This window comes from Macaca fascicularis, chromosome 15 (genome assembly GCF_037993035.2).
Source record: "Macaca fascicularis isolate 582-1 chromosome 15, T2T-MFA8v1.1".
Lineage (NCBI taxonomy): Eukaryota > Metazoa > Chordata > Mammalia > Primates > Cercopithecidae > Macaca > Macaca fascicularis.
In genome coordinates, this window is record NC_088389.1 from 122571857 (window position 1) to 122586922 (window position 15066).

General features: G+C 47.7%; 1 protein-coding gene and 1 pseudogene across 1 annotated transcript; one reads left to right on the top strand and one right to left on the bottom strand.

The window, feature by feature from the left end:
* Positions 1-4031: 4031 nt before the first annotated feature.
* LOC102122577 (putative UPF0607 protein ENSP00000383144) lies at positions 4032-5408 on the top strand. The gene has a single exon (XM_045374298.2). The coding sequence runs from the start codon at positions 4032-4034 to the stop codon at positions 5406-5408; it is 1377 nt and encodes a 458-aa protein (XP_045230233.2).
* Positions 5409-5455: 47 nt separating this feature from the next.
* On the bottom strand, positions 5456-6408 carry LOC135967465 (uncharacterized; annotated as a pseudogene).
* Between the last annotated feature and the right edge of the window lie 8658 nt (positions 6409-15066).

A 15066-nucleotide genomic window follows, 5' to 3' on the forward strand; every position in this document is an offset into this window, starting at 1 on the left:
TCTTTCTTTCTTTTTTCTTTTGTTTTCATTTTTCAACGTTTACTTTACAGTCAGGAGTACATGCGCAGGTTTGCTACAGGGGCATATTGTATGATGCTGAGGTTTGGAATATGAATGAATCTGTCACCCAGACAGTGAGCATAGTACTCAATAGACAGTTAGTTTTATTTCAACCCTTCCCCCCTCCCTCCTTCTCCCTCTTGTATTCCTCAATGTCTATTGTTCCAATTTTTATGTTCATGAATGCTCATTGTTTAGCTCCCACTTATTAGTGAGAACATGTCATTTTTATTTTCCGTTTCTGCATTAGTTTGCTTAAGATAATGGTTTCCAGCTGCATTCATGTTGCTGGAAAGGACATGATTTTGTTCTTTTTTATGGCTGCGTAGTGTTCCATGGTGTATGTGTACCACAGTTTCTTTATCCAGTCCACTGTTGATTGGCACCTGGGTTGATTCTATGTCTGCTATTGAGAATAGTGCTGTGATGAACATATGTGGGCATGCGTCTTTTTAGTAGAATGATTCATTTTCCATGGGTATATATCAGCAGTTGATGTTGGCTATTTATCTTATATCTTGTGAGCACAATAGTTGACAGGCAGAGACAGACAACAATCAAATAAACAAATGTAGAGTAATTAAGGTCACTGATTTTGAAATGGAAGAGTTCTGGGTTTCAATCATGGTTCAGCTTCTTAACAGCCATGCAACTTTGGGCAAGGCACTTAAACTTGTAGAACTCCCATTTCCTCACCTGTAAAAGGGAAATTTAAAATGTGAGTACTCTGAAGATTAAAGGGGATAACTCAGTGATGCTTAGTATACAATCCCCAGTCCCTAGCATAGAGCCACTACTATTCTTCTTAAAGGTGTTTTGTAACCTAAGAGTGCCCCTATATCATTGAAACACCCTGGTTGGGGTCTTACCTTGAGATAGATCACTGAAGATTTTAGATAGAATTGTCAGAAAACACAGGAAAGTAATATGCCATGTGACAGGCCCTTGAGACCTGGGGAGAGCTGGTCACCTGAGGTCTTAGGACAGAGCAGAGATGGACAAGTTAGGGACACAGGACCATAAACATGACCTGGAGCCATGCTAACACGCTGCCTCTGCTAAGCTCTCTGCTATGGTTTGATGTATGATTAAAAAACCCCTGTGCCTGAGGGTTTCTCAGCTAAACGAGTTCTCCTCATCATTGCATTCTGCCCTGTTTATCCTTGGTTATTGAAACCCATATATGCGTGATGTGCTGTAATAGGTCAACCATGAACACCTTATCCGGCTAAAATCCAATCTTGCCAGCCAGTGACCCATCTAGGAAGCTTGTGTTCTTCCCCACCTTCTTTTGCATTCTCTCAGAAGCACAAGCATGTCAAAAAGCACTTTCTTGACTATTAGCAAGAAAATAACTTTCTCGACTTCTAACGGACTGATCATCGACTGTGTTCTGCTGGCAAACTGGAGTTGAAGCACACATGAATGAACGTTTGCCTTAAAACGTCAGTCACTGAAAGACAGCCTTGGAGCCGTGCTGATGACCTGTACCTGGCCCTGCTTGTGTCATTCATGAGGGTTTCCTTGTCCTGATAGAGAAACTGAAACCCCCATGCCAGCCCACATTTGCCCAAAGCAGCAACGGGGATACTCATCACACCATCATGTCCCATCTTATCTTTTTTCTTAGTTTAAAAATGATTCCATTTCTACAGGATCAGTACTTACTTACGAGGGGAGCAGGGCTAATGCCCTTGACTTAGTTGTACTGACTCCTCATTAGATGGGGAATGTGTCAGTATTTTCAGCAAACCTTGAATGTGATGAAACATTTGCTAAACTGTCTCCCAGTTTCAGAACAAGCTAACACACTCAGGGGCTCTATTTACAGCAATTGGGTGGAGTCAGGAGTGGGAACACGTCTTGCACTGTCACCTTGATTAACAATAGCTCTGACTTGTGGGAGGACGGTCAAGTCCTGTCTCCTGTAACATGGGGCAGTGATGGGTCAGGGTCATGGCTCCTGCATTTGGGTGAAGCCTTCTCATCACTTTTAGACAAACAAGTGCAGGACGACCGCAGGCCTCCCCACTTCCATCAGCATCCTCCCAACTCCCCCTGACGTCCCTCATGAAGCTCCCCACTGATTCAGAGATCTCGTCCTGAGGGGCTAAAAGAAACATTCATTAACCCATCTAGAAAGTCATGAATAATTCATGAATTACATTGAATTCATCCCTAGTATAACTATCTTCAGAAATTCAGACTTGGTAACCCATTAAAACATCAAAATAGTCAAAGATATTTATATCCACAATGAGTTCTTAATAAATGCCCAATACAGAACAATATAAATTAAACCAAAAAAGTACAAATTTTGTGCATTGACAGGGGATGTGGGGGGAATATAGCATGTTTGTGTGTGATCAAAACTTTTTATCAGCTTTAAATAGCCTATCATAACTATAAATTTTTAAATGTAAGCTCCAGAGTAACCAAAGAGAAAAAAATTATACCACCAGATATGTCAATGAAATAAAGGAATCAAAGCTTATCAGTACAGAAACTCACCAAACCATAAAGGAAACAATAAAAGAAGAAACAAAAGATCTACAAAACAACCAGAAAATAATTAACAAAATGACAGAAGTAACTTCAGATATAGAGTGGCCGAATGGTTTTTCATACATGTTTCCCTAGTCCAGACACCCAAGAGTATGTCCTTCTCTAGGGCATAAGAAAATCTAGAGTTATATTTAGGATATCATAATGTGTGGGGAAGAGTGGACCGAGCTGGCATGCTCACAATGACCAAATTATGTTGGTCACATTTTAATCCAATACACTGATCCACAATTAACTTGTAAATAAATAAAGTACTTGCTTTCTAGACACATTCCAGGAAGACCAGAGAAACTGACTTTTATCTATATGGAATAATCCACTGGCAAATTTCTTTTAGGATAGACCAAAGCTGATCTAGAACATAATCTTTACATAGCTGGATCCTTCCCATCAGACGAGAAAGAACATCTGGGTTGAAAGGCTCCATTAGAAGAGCAATGTGGGATGGTGCTGTGTTGACAACTGGTAGTCCCTGCCCTCCTGCCCTACATCTTTGTAGAGGACTGGAGCCCAGAGTGGGCCATGGTCAACTTATATGTTGAAGTGAAGACCTCCTTCTAGTTGTGCATGTGCTTATTACAGATATGCCACGGTGCGAAGTACCCCAGGACTACAGGAATAAATAAGAATACGTGCTGTATCCATGATCATGAGGCACACAGGCCAGAGTGCCAGCTGTGGAATAGCACAGCTCGGGTCCAAAGCCTGGCTGGGCCATGACCACCTGAATGACCTGAGTAATGATCTCAGACAAATTTGTAAAAAGAAGTGGAGGCCCTGCCTGCCAGCGGGCTATGCGGTAAGAGGCAGCATCCAGTCAGGTCAGGGCACCGTGTCCTCTCCTTGGAAACCTGTGCAGCGAGGCTGGAGGTCCTCAAGGCCACGGCAGCCATGGAGAAGGCGGGCCTGGCTCCAGGCGGCGCAGAGGCACTGGACAGGTCCTCGGGGGGAGCCTGGCGGGATCTGGCTCGTCCTGCGCTCTGCTTCCAGGTTCTGGCCCTGTAAACCGACGTATAGGGCCAAGACAGGGCCATTATGTGTCAGCCAGTGCCTGGGTCAGGCGCCAGGCAGGAAGGACTCTGGCGGATCAGCCCCACAATGCCCACAGCCCTACAGGGTGGCCCATCCAGGGCCACACACCTGCCCCCAGGAGCAGGACGTCCCTGAGGCTAGAGAGTCCAGCTGGACCGGTGGAGGGGCCTCATCCTTTGCCCTTTGACTCCTCTTGTAGGCGCCCTCACTGGGCACCTGCACACTCCTCCACACCCTGGCTCTGTCACCAGTCCCATTGTGATGTCATAAGCTCCCAGGTGCCCAGTGCGCACCCAGCCACAGAGAAGTGGGTGACTTAGGAGTATCCTCTCCACTTCTGACCCCTAGTTTCGTCCGCGCACAACTTGCTCAAAATGGGCAACTCGCTAAGCATATTTTGTTCCTGGTTCCGCCGCAGGTCCCGGCGAGGCCGTCGGCAACGTGCTCGTCTAAACGTATTTTGTTCCTGGTTCCAGCGCAGGTTCTGGCCACACCATTGGCATCGTGCTCGTCTTGTCTGTGAGGCCTTCCCAGCTGGCTGGGCTCACCCTGCGGCTCCTGCACCTATGCCTGCCCCTGGAACCCTGGGCTGTTCCCGATTCCTCTTCTACCCTCAGCGACATCCTGGGCCTTCTTTTCCAGCCAGGTGGGACGGCGCCCCTACGAGGCTGTGTCTTCTCCCTCGGAACAGGGGCACCCCACCGAGGGTCCCGCCTCCTGTGGTATGGAGCCCCCCCTCAAGGAAGAAACCCGTGCTGTCTGCTCGCAACTCCATGATGTTCGGACACCCCAGCACCGTGAGGATCCCTCCTCTCAGATGCACGTTTAACCTCCGACTGCCTTCATTAGATGAGCAGGTGATCCCAGCCAGGCTCCCGAAGACAGAAGAAGAGCCCGAAGAACCAATGGAAGTGGATCAGGTAGAGACCCAGGGGCAGGAGGATGAGAAAAGGGGCCCCTGTAGCAATGGGGAAGCAGCTTCCACCTCTAGGCCCCTGGAGACTCAGGGAAACCTCACTTCCTCCTGGTGCAGTCCCAGGCCCTTGGAGGGAAATGTCCATCTCAAGAGCTTGACAAAAAAGAACCAGAGTGACAAGGCCCAGGTGCATGCAGTGAGTTTCTACTCCAAGGACCATGGAGTTTCCAGCTCACACAGCCCTGCTGGAGGCATCCTTCCCTTTGGGAAGCCTGACCCAGCTCCAACAGTGCTCCCTGCCCCAGTTCCAACAGTGCTCCCTGCCCCAGTTCCAACAGTGCTCCCTGCCCAAGTTCCAGCAGTGCTCCCTGCCCCAGTTCCGGGCTGCTCCCTGTGGCCAAAGAAGGCGGCCTTGAAGGTGCTGGGTAAAGACCACCTGCCCAGCTCTCCAGCGTTGCTTATGCGGGGGAAGGACATGCAGCGCAAAGATCCTCCAGCTCTAGGATCAAGTAGCTCTTCTCCACTCAGAGCTGCCGGCCACGAGTCCCGCAAAAGAAAGCTGTCAAGGTCACCGCTGCCGCTGCCACCAACCCCTCCCCTGCAACTGAGGTGGGATAGAGACGAGCTGCCCCCACCCGCTAAGCTTCCCTGCCTGTCTCCTGAGGCACTGTTAGAGCTGGGTCAGGCTTCCCAAAGGGAAGGACGCCTCCAGCTGGGCAACATGGATAAGAACATGAGGGTGTTAAGTAGAACATCAAAATCCAGGAGACGAAAACAGCCCCTTGGGAGGAGAAAGAAGATACGGCAGCGCAGGCGCCGTGGCTCACGCCTGTAGTCCAGCACTTTGGGAGGCTAAGGCAGGTGGATCACGAGGTCAAGAGATCAAGACCTGAGGAGCATCTCTGCCTGGTCCCCGTACCATCTGGGAAGTAAGGAGCGCCTCTGCCCGGCCGCCTCACAGTCTGGGAAGTGAGGAGGGCCTCTGCCTGGCCACTGCTGGGTCTGGGAGGTGAGGAGCGGCTCTGCCCAGCGCCACCCCCCCACCCCACTGTATGGGAAGTGAGGAGCATCTCTGCTTGGCCGTCTGACAATCTGGGAGGTGAGGAGCACCTCTGCCTGGCCACCAACTTGTCTGGGAGGTGAGGAGCGCCTCTGCCCAGCGTCACCCCCCGACCCCACTGTATGGGAAGTCAGGAGGGTCTCTGCTTGGCCACCAACCTGTCTGGGAGGTGAGGAGCACCTCTGCTTGGCCACCAACCCGTCTGGGAGGTGAGGAGCGCCTCTGCCCAGCTTCACCCCCTGACCCCACTGTATGGGAAGTGAGGAGGGTCTCTGCTTGGCGACCTCACAATCTGGGAGGTGAGGAGCACCTCTGCCTGGCCATCAACTCGTCTGGGAGGTGAGGAGCACCTCTGCCCAGCGCCACCCCCCCCACCCCACTGTATGGGAAGTGAGGAGCGGCTCTGCTTGGCCACCAACCCGTCTGGGAGGTGAGGAGCGCCTCTGCCCAGCGCCACCCCCACCAACCCCACTGTATAGGAAGTGAGGAGCATCTCTGCTTGGCCGCCTCACAGTCTGGGAGGTGAGGAGCACCTCTGCCTGGCCACCAACCCGTCTGGGAGGTGAGGAGCGGCTCTGCCTGGCCACTAACCCGTCTGGGAGGTGAGGAGCGCCTCTGCCTGGCCACTAACCCGTCTGGGAGGTGAGGAGCGCCTCTGCCCACCCACACCACCGTCTGGGAAGTGGGGAGCCTCTCTGCCCCTGCTGCTGTGCAACCCTCCAAGTGTGAAGTGACATCCTTGTGTGTGATATTTCTGCCTTCCCCAAGTTTGCATTTTCGACATTAAAGTTTACATTTATTTATTTATTTATTTATTTATTTATTTATTTATTTATTTATTTTTAGACGGAGTCTCACTCTGTCGCCGGGGCTGGAGTACAGTGGCGTGATCACAGCTCACTGCAAGCTCCGCCACCGGTGTTCAAGCAATTCTCTTGCCTTAGCCTCCTGAGTAGCTGGGATTGTGGGCACACACCACCATGCCAGGCTAATTTTTTTTTTTTTTTGTACTTTTAGTAGAGACGCAGTTTCACCATGTTGGTCAGGCTAGTCTCAAACTCCTGACCTTGTGATCTGCCCACCTCGGTCTCCCAAAGTGCTGGGATTACAGGCTTGAGCCACCACACCCAGCTCAAGTTTACTTTTTAATTAAAAAATAAAAAATAATAAAAAACGACAACAAGAAAACAGACAGATGGAGACGGTCCTGGACAACACGGTGAAACACCTTCTCCACTGAAAATGCAAAAATTAGCCGGGCGTGGCGGCGGGCGCCTGTAGTCCCAGTTACTTGGGAGGCTGAGGCAGAAGAATGGCTTGAACCTGGGAGGTGGAGGTTGCAGTGAGCCGAGATTGCACCACTGCACTCCAGCTTGGCGACAAAGCGAGATTCCGTCTCAAAAAAAAAAAAAAAAAATAGTAAGACATGGGAAACTGCAGTGCCACCCAGCCTGCCCCTGCTGTCTCCACACCTGCTGAGACTCCCTACCCTTGGCCACCTACACTTCACAGATCCCGGCTCCTTCTCCTACCTCTGACTTGACCCACGTGGCTGCTGGGTCCCTCACCCTGCCTGTCCCTCCACCTTTGCCCACACCAAGAATTGAGTAAAATTTGATAGCCATAATTCCTAACTCTCCCCCTGGCTCCTCCTGCTGACCTTACCCCCATTTTGGGGGTTCGGCCTTATGAGAAAGGAGGCTGCTCTCATTCAGCTACAGTTTCAGTGCCTCTGACCTCTCACCCCTGCCCAATACCTCCTAGCCCCGCATCTTTCTCCTTCCAGCCTCCCTTCAGAAGGTAGCCTCCTACACCCATATGTGTGCATTCCTCTCCTCCTCTTTCTTCCCCTACTCCTCTTCCAGCCCCTTCCACTGGGATCCCTGCTATCACCCATCAGCTGTTGAATTCCACAGCAGCCATTTCCACCATCACAGCAAGGGCATCTGACCACCTGACCTTGCAGCCCCCTTTAGGCCCTCAGCTCTTTGCTATGGACATGACTCCCGCTACTAACGCTGTGGCTTTCAGATCTTCACCAAGCTCCAGAATGAGCAGTCTCTTAATTTCCCAAATTCAATGCACAGTAGAGGCACCCTGGAAAGACATCGGCCTCCGTCTGCCTGGCTACATTCATATTCTCCAGCCCCACCCCTCGGCCCACACTCGGGGCCCCCTGATGGGCAGCAATGAAAAGCCTGTGTCCCCAGTGCCCCTGTTTTTCCGAGCCTTCCCATCAGGGCTCCTCCAGGCACCTCCAGTTTAGGGAGCCGCACCTCTGCAACATCCTCCCCCAGAACAGATGGTAGGGACGGCACCACAACTCCTGCGACTGGACACAATTAGGGTTCTCATTCAGAAAGAGCACCTGAGGCCCACTGGTACACACAGGTGGTACGATGGGGAACAAATAAGAAGCAAGTCTCCCTCCACATATGGTCCCCATGAATGGACATTCCTCCTGGAGGAAGGGGCTCAGTCCCTTGAAGTTAAATTTAAGCTGCTCTCTCCTTATAGAAGCCAGAGGCCCAAAACCTCAAAGTGTGTGTGTGCCTGTGTGTGTGTGCCTGTGTGTGTGTGTCTGTGTGTGTGCCTGTGTGTGTGTGTCTGTGTGTGTGCCTGTGTGTGTGTGTCTGTGTGTGTGCCTGTGTGTGTGTGTTGGAGGGTGTGGGACTGATGAGCCCAATCAGAACCACAGTGTATTTGAGACACTCCCCTGTGGGCAGAAGCAGCAGCCAGCTTGTCATCATCAGCTGTGCCCTCCCCGGCTTGACTGTTAATCTGGCTGACCCGAGTCCCCAGCCAGGTCTCTCTTCTTTGAACTGGCAGGATGCCCGCTGCTCTTTACAGGTGCCCGTCTTCCCCTTGCCCATTTACTTTGATGGGCCCTTCTCTCTCCTGATTGTGTGTATTAAAACCTTATTCTTGTTGCTCTGCCTCTGCTCATGTGTCTATATATTTTATAATATATATAATATAGTTTAATTTTTTATTAAATATTATATGTATTAATTATATGTAACCTGAAAACTAGATATAAAGAATGTAGGCATATAGATATCTGGCAACAATGAAACCGAAAGAAACTTGCAGATCAACAAATGTAGGGACCTCATAAAATTCAAATGACAATTTTAATGTAATGGAACAAAGGCAGAACAGTCACTCCCCTCCACAGTGAGAAAATGGAGCTCCCTGCCCATTGCAGACTCTGCTGAGATCCTCCTGTTGGCGCCATGCTTTGCAGTAACTGGATGCTTCCACCACTTGTTCCTATGTAAGTTACACAGAGGCTTCCTTTGTACATCCTGTAATGAAATCTTTTGGCCTTCACTTGGTGAGAACACAATATTTCATATTAACTCCCTGTGCATTCTTTTTTTAAAAAGAATTTCTCTATAACAAAGAAAATGTCACACCCTGGCATAAAAAAAAACGTTAAATAGATTAAAATGCAGGCCTTGAGAGGGTATGGAAGCTCTCTGTTCAGTCAATCATCTAAATGAACCAAAATATGTTGATCTTCATCGGTTATTCACATCTCCAGCAATATGACACTGTAGGCATCTGATCTCCTCCATTAACATTTTATTTACAAAATCAGGCTTCAGGCCAAAGCTGAGTGAGTGCTGCTGAGTGACTCAGCCCCTACAACCGGAAGCATAAACTTCAGCCCTGACCACAGCAGAGGAAAGGCTGGTGCTCTCCTCACCTTGAGTGCTCATTTGATGGAGAAGGGCTGGGCCTGGGCCCTGCCCATCACAGTGCTGGTCCTAGTCCCTGCCCACACATGGTCTGATCTTCTGTGATCATGCAGTATAAAGGTACTAGAGCTCAAGGATTGCATCTAACTCTTGCACCCTGGATCCCTGCCAGATGTCTATATGCTGGCCCAGAAGGCTATGTGCCCTGGGGACTTAGAAAGTTCACATGATTCAGCTGGGCGCAGTGGCTCACGCCTGTAATCCCAGCACTTTGAGAGGCCGAAGTGGGCAGATCAACTGAGGTTGGGGGTTCGAGACCAGCCTGATCAACATGGTGAAATCCCGTCTCTACTAAAAATACAAAATTAGCCAAGCATGGTAGCGGATGCCTGTAATCCCAGCTAGCTACTCAGGAGGCTGAGGCAGGAGAACCACTTGAACCTCGGAGGCGGAGGTTGTGGTGAGCCGAGATCGTGTCATTGCACCCGAGCCTAAGCGAGACAAGAGCAAAACTCTGTCTCAAAACAAAACAAAACAAAACAAAACACCAGAAAGAAATTTCATATGATTCCTGTCTCTATGAGCTTCTCCTGATAAACACATCTCCAGTAACCTCAGGGCGGGCAGGGTGGGGGAGTACGGGGCGATCATATTTTCAGGGCATTCCTTATTGATGCAAGACACTGAGAACCACTACATAAAATATTTGAAAAAGTTTACTGCAATGATATTTGAAGAACCTATATAAAATAACTAAACAAACATAAAAACGTAATTGAATTTTACTTGAATATGTTCACAGCATAAACTTTAAAGTATATAAAATGAAAATGATAAGAAGAACACGTGCAAACACTTGGAAATTAAAATGTACATTTTTAGGCTGGACACGGTGGCTCACGACTGTAATCCCAGCACTTTGGGAGGCCAAGGCAGGTGGATCACCAAGTCAGGAGTTTGAGAACAGCCTGGCCAACATGGAGAAACCACGTCTCGACTAAAAATACAAAAATTAGGCAGGCATGGTGCCACGCACCTGTAATCCCAGCTACTTGGGAGGCTGAGGTAGGAGAATCACTTAAACCTAGGAGGCGGAGCTTGCAGTGAGCCAAGATCGCGCCACTGCACTCCAGCCTGGGCAACAGAGCGAGACTCTGTCTCAACAACAACAACAAAAAATGAACATTTTTAAATTGATTAAAGAGGAAGTTCTGAGGAAAATTTAAAAAGGCATAGAACTGAATTAATATAAAAATAAAATATATAAAATGTGATAAGATCCTGATAAAGCATTGCTAGTGGAAAATTAAATGGCATTGAATGCTTATATTTGAAAAAACAAAGGTCTAAAATCAATAATATACACTTTCACATAAAGAAACCTCTCTAGAAAGGGCGAAATAAAACAGAACCATGAAGAAGGAAGGAAATAATAAAACACTATAACCAAGAAGAATTTTTTCCAGAAACATAAGGCTGGTTCAATACTCAAAAATTATCAGTGTAATCCACTATATTAACAATTTAAAGGAGAAAACAAAAATGGTCACATCAATTAAGGCGGAAAAAGCATTTGGCAAAATTCAACATGACTTATGTTAAAAATTTTTAGCAGACTAAGAATAGAAGCTCACAACCTCAACCTAATAAAGAACACCTACAAAAAAACAAAAGCTAACATCATGCTTAATGGTGAAAGAATTAATGCTTTTCTCCTAAGTTCCAAAATGAGGCCAGAAGGTCCTTTCTCATCTTCTTTTCAACTTAGGACTGTAGGTCCTAACCAGTGCAGTATGACAAGAAATGGAAATGAAGACATACAGGTTAGAAAAGAAGAAATATTACCATTAATATTGATGGATGACATGATTGCCTATATAGAAAATATCAAGGAATCTGCAAGAAAACTCTTAATAAATGATGATATATTACTTTATCAGAGTCTAAGGATACAAGAGCAATATACAAACATGAATCATATTTCCAAATACTAACAATGAACAACTTGAAACAAAAACTAAAAACAATGTCATACACAACAGTTCCCCCAAATTGAAATATTTTGGATGTAAATTTTAGTGTGATAAAAGCAAGATTAATTATAATGAAAGGAACCAAACAAGACCTAAATAAGTGGAGAGACATACTACTTTCATAGATCGGAAGACTCAGTATTGTAAAACATCAACTCCCAACATTTGTTTTTTTCAATATAGAGAAGCTTATTCCAAAATGTGTATGGAAAGGTAAAGAAATTAGAATAGCTAAAACAATTTTGGGAAGACAGAATAAAGTTGGAGGATATTAAGACTTGCCATAAAGCTATAGTACAAGACAGTGTGGTACTGTGGAAGAACAGATATATCGTTCAATGAACAGGGTAAAAGAGTGCAGAAACTGACACACACAAAAACAAAAAACTGATATTTCACAAAAGTAGAAAAGCACTATAATGGAAAAAGGAATTGTATTTCTAACAAATACACAAGTTAACTAATATCAATAAAAAGTTTACTGCAATGATATTTGAAGAACCTATATAAAATAACTAAACAAATGAATCATAGATTTAAATGTACACTTTAGTACATTTTAGTACCTTTTAGTTCCCTTTTTTGGGTTGAAAGCGAGACATGATACACTGGGCAAAAGGAACAGAGGTAAAGAGGTCGTTTGTGTAAGGCTCTGTGTTTATCTAGCTGGTAGTTAGACTGTCTTTACTGTTTGGTGTTGCTGTAGGTGTCAGAGGCAAAATTTACTCTTGTATCCTTGTTAGTATCTCCCCTGTTGTCTTTGAGTTTCCCTAGAGACTCCTTATTAAATAAGTGCTGAGACAGTCAATTCCTTCCATTATAATTCCCTTATTATACAAAAGTCCTACTGACGTGGTGGTGAGGTGCTTATATGGGAGAAGAAATGTTCCATAGTCCTGTGATTAGGTCACAGGCACAGTGCACAGTGAGCCTATGCTCCCAGGCTGTGACCTGCACACGTGCTTCTCAGTAGCCCGTGTCCCTGGTGGGACAGGAAGGCACAGGGAACTGGAGTTTAACACGTCTCTTTCCTGAAGTCAGTTAGGTTTGGATAAAACCCCAATACATTAGGCTCTGCTAAAAATAGTTTCTCTTAAGGATAGGCTTTAGGAAAGTAGAACTAATGTTCTGCTCTTATTTCAAAATGGTTACTTTTCCCATCGTCCTGTCAAAATCAGGAGGGGATTTTTCTCTGATCTACACCCTGAGAATCCGGTAAGGCTACTGAAGGTAAAACTCCTGAAAGTTGAGGCTCTCCTAAGACTGGATGTGGAGTTTTTAACTGTCAAGCTCATCCACGTTGAACCTTCAGCACTTTGACAATTACAGTTTTTAGGTTTTCCTACCCCAGGATTGGCTCCAATGGCCAGCTTTTACATCTCAGCTTCCCTTCAGATTAACTGGGATTCTCTGTATCTGCCTGTCTCCAGTTTTGAGAATCGTAGTTTGCCCTGTGACCTCAATTCTCTGACGGATCTAAGAAGAGTTGTTGATTTTCAGTTTATTCAGCTTTTTTTTTTCTTGGTTTGAGAGTGGGAGTGATGACTTCCAAGCTTCTTATACTCAAGTCGTTCATTGATCTTGGTTCATTTCATTTCCCTCCCATAGCTTGTCTGGGGATGACTTTGGCAACAAAAGTAGCAGCCCATGCCAGGGCACCATCTGGGAAAAGAGGGTGGCCCTGATCATGCCTCTAGGGCCCCTCCATGCCCCACTCCAGTCTCTCTCTTCGGGAGTGGATATCTGAGGCTCACTTTGTGGACAGGTCAGAGTAAGCCTCCCTCAGATGTCTGAGGCTTGGATAACAGGCGTCTTGGGTGCAGTCTGTGGGACTGGAAAGAACAGTGTTTGAGCTCTCTCAAGAGAGATCTGAGTTTCAATTTCTGTTTCACTACATACTACTCATGATATCTTTAAAAAGCCACTCAACCCTGGCCAGGCGCGGTGGCTCACGCCTGTATTCCCAGCACTTTGGGAGGTAGAGGTGCGCAGATCATGAGGTCAGGAGATCGAGACTATCCTGGCTAACATGGTGAAACCCCGTCTTTTCTAAAAATACAAAAAATTAGCCGGGCGTGGTGGCAGGTGCCTGTAGTCCCAGCTACTTGGGAGGCTGAGGCAGGAGAATGGCGTGAACCCGGGAGGCGGAGCTTGCAGTGAGCGGAGATGGCGCCACTGAACTCCAACCTCGGCAACAGAGCGAGACTCCATCTCAAAAACAAAAAAAGCTACTCAACCCCTACAGGCTGCAGTTTATCTTTACAAAGAAACTAAACCAGGATAAGGATACTGAGCACTTACGTTGGTTTCAAGTAATAGGGAAACTGTGTGGGAACGGAGACTTGGTTGATCTGTCGTGTGGACTAGGTTATGTATCCCCCTCCTTCGGTTTAGAGGCCTGAAAGCATCCGGGAGGACAGGAAATCACCTAACCCCTGGAATGAGGTGTGTAACAGGCAGGCCCTCAGGACACAGCCAGCCTGCAGCTGCCACAAAGGAGGAGAATAGTGGCTCTGGGGCCAGTGGAGTGGCTAATACTCTAAACAGAACTGCCCAAGCTCCCCCAGCCTCGTGGAGAACATGCGTGGAGCACATGCTGTCTTGGTAACTCACTGACCTCTCAGAGTCCTGAGCAGCCCTGCTGTGAGACCCCATAACTGAGCTTACCACCAGGGGAGGCAGCACTTTCTCTTCCACTTCCAGAGACCGCTGAGCTCCAAGGCTGGACACTATTAGCGGACATATTACTAGGCATAGCAGTACCTCAGTGGTGGAACTCTGATCAGAGGCAGGACTGCTGGAAATGCCCCTACAGGAGTGGATACTTTGCAGACACTTTCTTCAGGCCTTACAATATTATTTTGGGATGAGAGTTCCTGCATGAGTAATAGAGGGTTTAAGCCGTGAGGTCCTGGTGTTGACGTGTGTGTGAGTCCATCTGTGCCCCTTGCCTGTGAGGGTACAGGAAATGTGGCCAATACCAAGACTGGGGACAATGTGCACTGGACCTTTTGGATGGTGCCTTGTCCACATGGACATGTGCTAAATGGGAGCTCTCCCGTTTTCTTGTGGCCTCTGAAGGCTGGGGGTAGGCTGTGCTGAGACTTCTAGGAGTCCTGCTGGCTGCACAGGGCTGTGTCCAGCAGGCTTGCAGGAAGGACGGCCTAGGACACTATTTTGAGGCTTATTGCTGGGGCGCTAAACCCTGGGTCAGCTAAGTAAATAAGGTAATACCAGGCTCTACCACCTGGAGGAGTGCAGACTTTCTGGGGCAGGGTTCGCCAAGGGCCTTGGACAGGAAGGAGCAGGTTGATGCGGGACTGGGGGCTGGGGAGATGGGCAGTGGGTCACGTGCCTGCAGATGTGGGGAAAGCAGGGCCTATGGGACAGGTGAGGAGGAGCAGGAATTGTTCCTAGGAGCAGAGCTCTGAGCACGGCTGACCTAGACCTTGGCTTTTGGCCTGGCATCGGGACCCTTTTCCATCGGCTTCTGTCAGTCGTTCCCAGACCCTCATGTTTTGAAAGCACTCTAGCTGCAGGCTGGAACCCTCTTCTCCTGGCTGGGATCCTGCTCCTCAGTCCTGCTCCATTACTTGGTGCACCAGCCACTTCCCTTCCCTGTCTCCACTGGGAGTCGAACCTCCCCCTCCATGCCCGAGGAGCACTGTTCCTCTGCTTCAGAGAAGCCCTTGCTCC